The following is an 11474-nucleotide window of genomic DNA, read 5'->3' on the forward strand; positions in this document are numbered from 1 at the left end:
CACAGTGCCTGCAGGGCTACTCTATCCTGACCCTGGAGGGCCGCAGTGCCTGCAGGGCTACTCTACCCTGACCCTGGAGGGCCGCAGTGCCTGCAGGGCTACTCTACCCTGACCCTGGAGGGCCGCAGTGCCTGCAGGGCTACTCTACCCTGGCCCTGGAGGGCCACAGTACAGTTATCAGCAGGTATTTTCCATTACAGAACAACATGTAATTGTACTAATCATAACTCTGTGGGCAGAACCTCCTTTAAACACTGAGTGTTTTTTCTACAGGGGAGTGTGACCTGTCCTGGATAAACACCTCCTGTACAGGATTACGGTTTTGGGGACCTTGTGTCCCCTGAGAGGGCGGGGGGGTGTCAGTCAGACCCCCTTCCACAGTACAGCTGGTTTAAAATGACAAAAGGAGGAGGGAGAACAACATGGTATTTACAAATCTGTACACACTGGGTATCCCCCACACTGCCGTGTACCATGACAACGTGCCAGCACTGTACAGCGACGCGCCGCCACGGCGACGCACTGGCCTGGCGACACACTGGCAAATTGACGCACCGGCACAGCGACGCACCGGCCCGGCGACACACTGGCACAGTGACGCACCGGCCTGGCGACACACTGGCACAGTGACGCACCGGCCTGGCGACACACTGGCACAGTGACGCACCGGCCCGGCGACACACTGGCACAGTGACGCACCAGCACAGTGACGCACCGGCCCGGCGACACACTGGCACAGTGACGCACCGGCCCGGCGACACACTGGCACAGTGACGCACCAGCACAGTGACGCACCGGCCCGGCGACACACTGGCACAGTGACGCACCGGCCCGGCGACACACTGGCACAGCGCTGGGGAGATCAGATCAGAAGAGTTTCAGTAAAGTAAAAACAGATCACACACCGAAAGCTTGATTTCATTCTTTTAAATGCATGAAGCAATAAGAACAATTTTTTAAAATGTACAAGTTTAACGGAGAAAGATTACGGGCATTAATTGGGGGTGGGGCGGGGGGATGGGATAGACAAAATGTCTGATTTAAAGAACAAAATATCCAGGGAATGTTAATGGTTTTATCCAGTCAAAAGGATGACTTCTCAAAAAAAAAAAAAGGAAAAAACTTGAAATATTCAGGAGAAATGAAATTAGGTGGATGACGATGATGGTTCTTTGGCTGAAAATAAAATTTGGCATTTAAAAAAAAAAACTGACCAAGAAAAGAAAGGGGAGTGGAGAAAGTGAGGATGTGGATATGGCTGAGAGAGAGAACAGCAGAGGGGGAGAGACGAAGGGATGCGGGGGGGATGCGGGGAGGAAGGACACAGCGTGTCTCCAGGCGCGTGTTGGCAGAAGAGCTGTCGTAGCCCTCCCCTCCCGGCAGAACAGTACACAGACTCCTCAGTGGATGTAAGACAATTATCAAGTAAATAAGGTGGCGTATAGTGCAAATGTTAAAACCAAATGTTGTCATCTTTCTTAAGAAAGCTGAAGTAAATAACCATGCTACAGTCCGTAAGCCAGTGCCACAGGGCCTTAAACAGGTGGCGGTGAGTGTGTGTGGCTCTGTACCCTTACGAGCCAGCACACGTGGGTGTGTGTGTGTCTGTGTGTGTCAGAGGGGACAGAGCCACACTTCAGACTTAACTGATGCCCCCCGAGGTGTGGCGATATTGTGCTTTTAATCTTTCACCGCTGTCAGCCAAAAAGCGAGCAAACCTTTAGCATACACGTGTGTGTGTGTGTGTGTGTGTGTGTGTGTGTGTGTGTAACGGACAACAAGAGGATTGATGCAGATTTGGACACATGGCGGGGGTCAGGGGAGAGGACCTGGGGAGGAACGTGTGTGGGGAGGTCAAAGGTCATGCCCTACGGCTCCCGAGAGACCCATTCTGAGTTGCCGTCATGAAAAGACCAATGAGACCGAAATAACTCCCAGAATGCTCTGGGGCAATAGTGGCGTTGAGTCAAGGCACGCTGCACTATGTACTGTTGGAGTTCTGTAGTGTTGGGGTGGGTGGGGCGGGCGGGGCCATCTGGGAGGCGGGGCGTGAGGCGGAGCTCAGTGGGTGGAAGGCTCGGACCGGGGGTGACCGCTCGACCGGGGGACTCCGTACAGGGTCACTGACGCAATGTGGTTGTTCTGCATCACCTGGAACAACAAGCAGAGGCTTTGCTCAGACTTCATACACTCCACACACACTGTCGTACACTGCATTCAAACCCAGCCAGCAAAGATGTCTGCATTCAACAAGCTCCCAGCTCCCGGTTTAATGTTTCTCAGAGGCAGAGGTATCTGAGAATCCAGCATCCCAAAGGCCAGCGAATCTGACTGCATAACAGCACAAAAGCTGACCTGTAGATCACCTCTGCAGACTCAACTGGGGGGAGCAGCAGCTGGGGGGAGCAGCAGCTGGGAGGAGCAGCAGCAGCTGGGGGGGAGCAGCAGCAGCTGGGGGGGAGCAGCAGCAGCTGGGGGGGAGCAGCAGCAGCTGGGGGGGAGCAGCAGCAGCTGGGGGGGAGCAGCAGCGCTGAGCTTGTAAAGAGTTGAGGGGCTGGGAGCAGCATGTCACTGCTAGTAACAGCACCAGCTCCAGACGTCTAAACGCACCTTCATTTATGAATATTGGCGATACTTTAATGTCTTTAATGACTTTAATGTTGTGTTAAGTGTAAGGCGGTTTATTTAGGGGTTATTTCACTCATCGCTTGTTTGCTCAGCACATGCTGCTGACCTGACTGAAGCCACACCCCCGCGGGCGTAAGAACCTCTCCTTTACCTCGAATATCATCCTCTGGAGTCCGAAGCAGAAGGTGGAGCCGAAGGGATTGGTGTTGTTTGCCGACGATGACCTGAATAAAAATACAGTCCCTTTCAATCAAAGCGTGAACACGTCTCTGAGGAACAGGCCAGAGAAACACGGCAGGTCTCTCTCCACCGGCGTCTGCACAAACAGCAACTGCCTTCTGCAGGACAGGCAGGTAACTCTCACCTATGGAGCACGACCGGCTTCTCCACGGGGTGACCCAGCAACTCCTGAATCTGATCCCACTGGAACACAGGACACAAACAGTTCCGATCACTCAGACGATACCCAGCAACATGAGCGGCGACAACCCTAACCCCAACCCTAACCCTAACCCCAACCCCAACCCTAACCCTAACCCCAACACCCAGCAACATGAGCGGCGACAACCCTAACCCTAACCCCAACCCTAACCCTAACCCTAACCCTAACCCCAACCCTAACCCCAACCCTAACCCCAACCCCAACCCTAACCCCAACACCCAGCAACATGAGCGGCGACAACCCTAACCCTAACCCTAACCCCAACACCCAGCAACATGAGCGGCGACAACCCTAACCCCAACCCTAACCCCAACCCTAACCCTAACCCCAACCCCAACCCCAACCCCAACCCTAACCCTAACCCCAACCCTAACCCCAACCCTAACCCCAACCCTAACCCTAACCCCAACACCCAGCAACATGAGCGGCGACAACCCTAACCCCAACCCTAACCCTAACCCCAACCCTAACCCTAACCCCAACCCCAACCCTAACCCCAACCCCAACCCCAACCCTAACCCCAACCCTAACCCTAACCCCAACACCCAGCAACATGAGCGGCGACAACCCTAACCCTAACCCCAACCCTAACCCTAACCCTAACCCCAACCCCAACCCCAACCCTAACCCCAACACCCAGCAACATGAGCGGCGACAACCCTAACCCTAACCCCAACCCCAACCCCAACCCTAACCCTAACCCTAACCCCAACACCCAGCAACATGAGCGGCGACAACCCTAACCCCAACCCTAACCCTAACCCCAACCCTAACCCCAACACCCAGCAACATGAGCGGCGACAACCCTAACCCTAACCCCAACCCTAACCCTAACCCTAACCCCAACCCCAACCCTAACCCCAACCCCAACCCCAACCCCAACCCCAACCCCAACCCCAACCCCAACCCCAACCCCAACCCTAACCCCAACACCCAGCAACATGAGCGGCGACAACCCTAACCCCAACCCTAACCCCAACCCTAACCCCAACACCCAGCAACATGAGCGGCGACAACCCTAACCCCAACCCCAACCCTAACCCTAACCCCAACCCTAACCCTAACCCCAACCCCAACCCCAACCCCAACCCCAACCCTAACCCTAACCCTAACCCTAACCCTAACCCTAACCCCAACCTCAACCCCAACCCTAACCCCAACCCTAACCCTAAACCCAACCCTAACCCCAACACCCAGCAACATGAGCGGCGACAACCCTAACCCCAACCCTAACCCCAACCCCAACCCCAACCCCAACCCCAACCCTAACCCCAACACCCAGCAACATGAGCGGCGACAACCCTAACCCCAACCCCAACCCTAACCCTAACCCCAACCCCAACCCCAACCCTAACCCCAACACCCAGCAACATGAGCGGCGACAACCCTAACCCCAACCCCAACCCTAACCCTAACCCCAACCCTAACCCTAACCCTAACCCCAACCCTAACCCCAACCCCAACCCCAACCCTAACCCTAACCCCAACCCTAACCCTAACCCCAACCCCAACACCCAGCAACATGAGCGGCGACAAGCAGCTCTGTCTAACACACCGCTGTGATGTCAGCACCGCTAACACACCGCTGTGATGTCAGCACCGCTAACACACCGCTGTGATGTCAGCAGCTCTAACACACCGCTGTGATGTCAGCACCGCTAACACACCGCTGTGATGTCAGCACCGCTAACACACCGCTGTGATGTCAGCAGCTCTAACACACCGCTGTGATGTCAGCAGCTCTAACACACCGCTGTGATGTCAGCACCGCTAACACACCGCTGTGATGTCAGCACCGCTAACACACCGCTGTGATGTCAGCACCTCAGGTGTGGCCACAAACACACAGTGTTGACACTGCAGCAAAAACCATGGAGACGACCTCACTCGGCAGACAGAACCCCAGACACCTGAACTCACAAAGAAGCACTCTGCTGCAGGGCTGATACGTTTGATATTATGAGTTACTGAGATACTTAAACATACAAATGAATATGCTTTTCCTTATGAAATCACTGGGGCAACAAAAAACAAGGTCACCCTAAAGGAGGGGGGGGTCTCACCTTGCTGTAGGAGGTTAGGATGCAGTCCCCACCTTGACCATCTGCACCTTCTGAAAGACCAACATGAGGAGCAATCAGAAGCTTAAACACACAGACTTTCAAAATTTGCCATGAAAGGGGATTTAATCCCACGACTTTCTGCATTAAAACCCCCAGGTACTGAACCTGGCCATGCAGCCACGCACCTTTCTTAATGAGGAGGGGGATCTTGAAATCACACCGATGATATCTGCCCCATAAAAAAGGAGAAAAAGAGACATGAAACATCATAGTCAGGAAGATGCCTTTTACCTGAGCTCAGGTGCAATCTACTGTACTCCCACCCAAAATAACAGCAATCACACCGCAGTGACGTGACCATACACACTGGCCTGCACAAACACTTACATGTTGAAATTATAATGACCGGGATAGTTGGTGTGGAGGACAAACTTCTTCACCAGGTGTGTAGTGGCATCAAACAATATGTCCTTTAAGACCCAACAGAGAGAGGGAGGGAAGGGGGAGACACAGGGTCAGTGAGGAAAACGTAAATTAAATTAACAGCAGTGCCTCAACAATCCTGCTCCCAGGGAAACATTACGTTTAAAATGGGTGCAGTCACTCCTGTAACACAGCCTGCCTCACCGGAACAGACCAAATCCAAAATCCAATTTCTAACATTGCAGAAGTGCTAAATAACCTGCTGCATTTCTGCAAGGTTAAGGTGGGTATTCCTGTGTCTCAGAGACTGTTTTTCAGGACCACTTCCTACAAGTCCACCTGGACTGACCTGGGCCTACCTGCAGTTACCACTTATTAACATTACATCATTTATAATTAACAGGTGAATATAAAATACATACTTCTGAGGTAATGCTGAACTGTAAAACCACATATTTCATAATACTGAATACAGGTAACCACCGAAACAGTGGTACTCACCACACCCAAGGTGAAGTAGTTGAAGAAGTAGTCATTGCATTTGGACGGGACCTGCTTGTGAGGGGAGGGGGAGTGGATCTTCATCTGGGACAAAAACAGACGGAAATAATGAGGATACTCTCACTACAGCTGAGTCAGCCAAAACAACCAGGGAGAGAGGGAGAGAGAGGAGGAAGGGGGGGGAGGGAGAGGGAGGGAGAGAGAGAGAGAGAGAGAGGGGAGAGAGAGAGAGAGAGAGAGAGAGAGAGAGAGAGAGAGAGGGGGGGGAGGGAGAGGGCGGGAGAGAGAGAGAGAGAGAGTTGGAGAGGGAAAGGGAGAGGGAGAGAGAGGGAGGGAGGGAGAGAAAGACAGGGAGAGAGAGAAAGACAGAGGGAGAGAGAGAAAGACAGAGGGAGAGAGAGGGGGGATGATGGTAGGTACCTTATCCTCTGACTTGTAGAAGACTTTGTGTGGTGAGCCGAGTGCGCTCAGAACGTCCTGACAGGAGTCCCCAAAGTAGATGTTCCTCTCCAGTGCCCGCACCTTAGCGTCAGCCATCACGCCCGGGCCACACCCTGCGCACACACATCCACACTGTTAGTCATGGGGCTCAAACATTTGATTCATTCAGAGCCAACACTTTTTCAACTCCAGCTGAAATTTAAACTGTTAAATGAAATCTAAGGTTTCACATGGGAACTGGAAAAAGGGAAACATTGGTGTGTCATCAATCTCTCAGTGAAACTCACGACAGCACTGTGACTCGGACCAGCCTGAGTGACGCAGGAACAGCATCTCCAGCAGCCTGGAACCAGGCCCTGAGTCATGCCTCATTGACCTGCTGTTACACTCCTCTACACTGCCATGTTCTAAGCACCTCATTGGCTGAGGGGATTTATAAACTCCGGCTGCTGAGTGCAGACTGGCTGAAGGGGTTGCTGTGTGTACCAGCTCTCTGGGGACTGGCTAGTCTTTGGTGATGTATGGGAAGGCCCAGAGAACGAGGGACTTTGGGGGGGGTGGTGTACAGCAGCCAGCATAAACCCCTCTTTATAAACGTCCACTGTCTCTACAGCAAATGAAAACAGCTGCTCTCCATCTGTGGCATGCAGGGAAGTGAGCTTTTAATGCTGAAACATACACACGCACTGCTGTTTATAATAACACAGGAAACCCACACGTGACTCGTTTATAATTACACAGGAAACTGACGGACATTTATACCACAGAACGTCATTGCCACTCCAGTGGCGTGTACAGGAACATCACAGACAGAATTAAAACTAATCCTCACAGTTTGTACCCAATTTTCCCCGAAATGTAGGCAGTCGACCCAACGAAATGAATTAGGACTTCAGACAGTAAGAACAGTGGCACGTCCTGAAAGTCCTGCTGATGTGTATAACCCTGGGGTGGCCCCCTTTCTGTGCCAGTGACATGGCCTCTGCTGGGCGGTACCTGCAGTGAGTAGGCGGAGCCTCAAGCCAAGTGGCCCCGCCCCATCCCTCAGCACATCCACACATTCTGCGTACACGTTGCCAAGGAAACAGGCCAGAGGCATCACAGGGGCCCTGCAAGTGGCAGAACAGAGACTCAGAACACACATTTACACACACGCATGCACGCAAAAACATGCACTTTAATGTATGCATCTCAGCAGTATGGAAGTATTGGTATTCTGACAGCCTTCCTGTAGTGTGAAAAACAGCCGCTGGCTGTGTGTGGACTTTAGCACTCCTATGTGAGTGACACACAGACAGTGAGATACACCCGGCGATTCCAAACAAGGCTGTATAAAGGGGAAACGCATAAAAAACATGAACATACAGAGCAGATCATCTATCCACCATCTACATCCTCACATCAAAGAGACTAACTGCGTTAGTCGTGCAGCTTTGTGAAGTGGAGGTCGACTCCACAGTAAAGAGATCCACACACAGGGACAGTTATAATCCACACACATTTCCCCAACTCTGAGAGCCACTGGTTACTTTAATATCTTGAATTTAGCTTTATCGGTATCCCTCTACCTTCACTCGTTTGCACTCACTCGCTCATTCATTCGCTCGCTGGAGGAGGAGTGGGTTTAGCAGCCGGCACCTCTCCCGCGTTCCCTCATAGCTCATTTTTAAATTGCATGCACAGGAGGTTGAGCGTGAGTGTAGGGGCCCCCCTGGGCCTTTTTAAAGCTTTATCACGCCCTGAGCACAGGGCCCAGATCCAGGAGAGCAGAGGACCACACTGTAACAGAGGTCTCATCACGCTCCCTCCTCAACTCTGAACACAAAACACAGTGTGGCATCAGGAAGGGAGCCGATTCCTGTCCCCTGACTCAAAGCGATAATGGTGCAGAGTTTTCCCTGTAACCACTGGCTTAGTGGCTGGTCCAGAGATTTAAATTATTTCCACGTCACGTCCAGCCTAGAACACATTAACGCAGAACAGAGAGAAACCCTAAAGCTGCAAAGGTCCCGAGGCCTGGTAACTTGCACAAGTGAGTGTGCACACGGGTGTGAAAACGCAGACACACGTGCACACTAGCGGAATGCAATCCCACGAGGAGATAGCACTTGTGAAAACAGGCATGCTCCTCTGGACAGAGGGGCTTTGTGTGGTTTCGCATTTAAAGTCCTTGCGGAGGCTATTTTTTCCCCACTTCTTGATATACTGTAGCATAAAAGCAACAAAACCTTTACAGTCCTCAGCCCACAATCCGTAAAGCAGACTCACACAAACCAGGAAATATGACCTGACAATCTGCCAGCCAGGAAATGCAGGCCAGAGGAGGGAGTTATAACTCATACCTGCCCTCACTAACATTGACCTCTAGGGTGGTGTGTAGGCAGACCCAGCATGCTGATTGGTGCTCTCCTACCAGTGGGCGTGGTTTAATAATTTCCACATCTGATGTAACTCAGAGTTACATCATTCTGTTAGACAGTGAAATCTTCTGTTTTAAGAAGCTTTTAAAGTAAGAAGCTGAGGCCTTGACAGTCACTTTTTAAGGGTAAAAAAAAACCTGAGTGCACACACAAACACACGCACACACACACACTCGCTAAAGATGTATACAAACATACAGGCTAAAGACATACACACTCTCTCTCTCTCACTCTCTCACTCACTCTCACTCACTCTCTCACTCACTCTCCCTCTTACTTGGTGTCCTGCAGACTGTTTCCAGTGTAGATGTACATGCGTTTCACTGTGGCTCCGTGGGGGATCTGCAGGAAGGAGGGTCACAGGCAACGTTACCCTACCGAGGCCCCCAAGCAGAGCCAGGCTGCTGTGTGTGTGTGTGTGTGTGTGTATATGTCTTTAGCCTGTGTGTGTGTGTGTGTGTGTGTGTGTGTGTGTGTGTGTGTGTGTGTGTGTGTGTGTGCATGTTTCTGGACTCCACGTCTGCATTTGTGTTCAGTATGCAGTGTGTGTGTATGTGTGCGTTTCTGCACTGTATGTGTGCGATGCCGCATTGTGTGCATGTTTAAACTGGAGCGGTAATGAAGGGAGCACAGGTTCCTGAGCAAAACCGTCACAGCATACAGGTAGAGTGTTACGCCGGGAGCTCAGGGACAGAGCGTTACGCCGGGAGCTCAGGGACAGAGCGTTACGCCGGGAGCTCAGGGACAGAGCGTTACGCCGGGAGCTTAGGTAGAGTATGTTAGCCTCGGAGGTCAGGTACAGTGTGTAAGGTGTCACACTTACCTCATACTTGGGAGCTTCGCTCCATGAATCCAGTTGGAAGGAGAAGGACAGACCCCGGAAGTTCAGGTGGAAAAGCTGCTCTGCGGCATTGTACACTAGAGAGAGACGCTATCATTGTACACTAGAGAGAGACGCTATCATTGTACACTAGAGAGAGACACTATCATTGTACACTAGAGACAGAAATGCTGTCACTGTACATTAGAGACAGAGGGGCGCAGACACACCATTAAATACGCTTTAACATACACACAGCCACATACATAAAGACATATTCAAGCACAACCTCACACATACACACAGAGAACCATAGTCAAACTCACAGTCAACAACACGTAGCATTAACACAGACACACATTCACTCATTCACACATAAGCGTGAGTACACATGCACACACAGAAACAGGCAAACTTCAGTTCATGACAGAATAAGGTAAACAACCATAACTGCTGGAGCAGCTGACATTGTGAGTTTACTGAGAACAACGAACACTGCAATGTATTTGCATGTGCAAATCAAACACTATACAATCTGCTTTCCAGTCAAGTTAGAGACATGTGGGGGGTTTCTGCTGCCATCAGTGACACGGTATGGAGACATAACATGGTGCGTTTATGGGCTGATTGGTGAGACAGACGCAGCCCTCCAGGTGAGCAGCCCCTCCAGGTGAGCAGCCCCTCCAGGTGAGCAGCCCCTCCAGGTGAGCAGCCCCTCCAGGTGAGCAGACTCACTCTTACCTCCAGGGTGTGTGGCGCCAAACGACTGGTCTATCTGCTCTATGGTGGGGGCTATGGCCTGAGAGTTGAAATGGACTCCACTGTCAAACACAAAGACACAAAACAGATTTTTACACAGGTTCAAAACAAGCAACAACTTACATTCTGAGAAAATTTTAACGCAAGTGCACAGCAACTCTTGGCGGAAAAAAGAGAGTTTATATGGAAGGTTCTTTCCATTTTCTGGTTACACCATACCTCACATGCGCTCACACCTTCACACAGCCCAGAGCTGGCCTGCTACTGTCAGCCAATCACAACAAGGCAATATACTGAGTCCATGCATGGTTATCCAATCACAGACATCCTTTCAGTCACATGTCAGAGAAGACTTCTGAAGCTCAGTCTGTCTATGTACATGTAAAGTCCAGCTTAGTTGATTGACAGAGTTAAAACTCTGATTAACTTAGCATATAAACTTCTGTTTCTAACTGACGCATGCGTTCAGATGAACTGCAAAGAGAATACCACCAAATAGGTAAGCGCCAAACGGAGCGCATAATTACAGCGCTGAAAGCACAGATTACAACAACGTTTTCAACAGAAGCTTAACTGAATATTTTATAACCCATAGAATATATTTGGCATTGAGCTGGTTTGCGGTTTCCTTCTGTTGGTGACAGGTGGGAAAAACATCATGCACAGCTTTGAGGAAAGCATATTACCTGTGTGTATAGATAAGAAACAAACTTACTGAAGTACTGGCATCTGCCAGGGATTCAGCAGGTAAACACTGGATATTAACACCGGCTCAGTAACCCTTAGTTTTATAACAGCAAGTAGCGCAGCATGTAATTCAATATTTATGCCCGTTTGTATCTTTTACAGCTCTGACTGTAACCCCGAGGGACAGTGTCAAATTGATATAATCCAAAGTCTTAAATATTCTCCTGTTGGCTATGGATATACCGAGTGTCTTCAGGAAAAATAAATACATCATGAAATATGAGGGAAAA

General features: G+C 50.8%; 1 protein-coding gene across 1 annotated transcript in view; it reads right to left on the reverse strand.

Moving 5' to 3' along the window:
* Positions 1-139: 139 nt before the first annotated feature.
* c13h16orf70 (chromosome 13 C16orf70 homolog) overlaps positions 140-11474 on the reverse strand; it is a 16267-nt gene continuing 4932 nt past the window's right edge. Inside the window, exons 5-16 of the mRNA XM_036544540.1 lie at positions 10480-10559; positions 9742-9836; positions 9196-9260; positions 7495-7607; positions 6478-6611; positions 6058-6141; positions 5521-5603; positions 5319-5362; positions 5134-5183; positions 2993-3051; positions 2780-2852; positions 140-2151 (exon numbers count right to left, since the gene is read on the reverse strand). Coding sequence (XP_036400433.1) covers positions 2062-2151; positions 2780-2852; positions 2993-3051; positions 5134-5183; positions 5319-5362; positions 5521-5603; positions 6058-6141; positions 6478-6611; positions 7495-7607; positions 9196-9260; positions 9742-9836; positions 10480-10559 — 970 coding nt within the window. The 3' untranslated portion in view covers positions 140-2061. The remainder of the gene's footprint in view (positions 2152-2779; positions 2853-2992; positions 3052-5133; positions 5184-5318; positions 5363-5520; positions 5604-6057; positions 6142-6477; positions 6612-7494; positions 7608-9195; positions 9261-9741; positions 9837-10479; positions 10560-11474) is intronic.

Source organism: Megalops cyprinoides, chromosome 13, assembly GCF_013368585.1.
Source record: "Megalops cyprinoides isolate fMegCyp1 chromosome 13, fMegCyp1.pri, whole genome shotgun sequence".
NCBI classification, from domain to species: Eukaryota; Metazoa; Chordata; class Actinopteri; order Elopiformes; family Megalopidae; genus Megalops; species Megalops cyprinoides.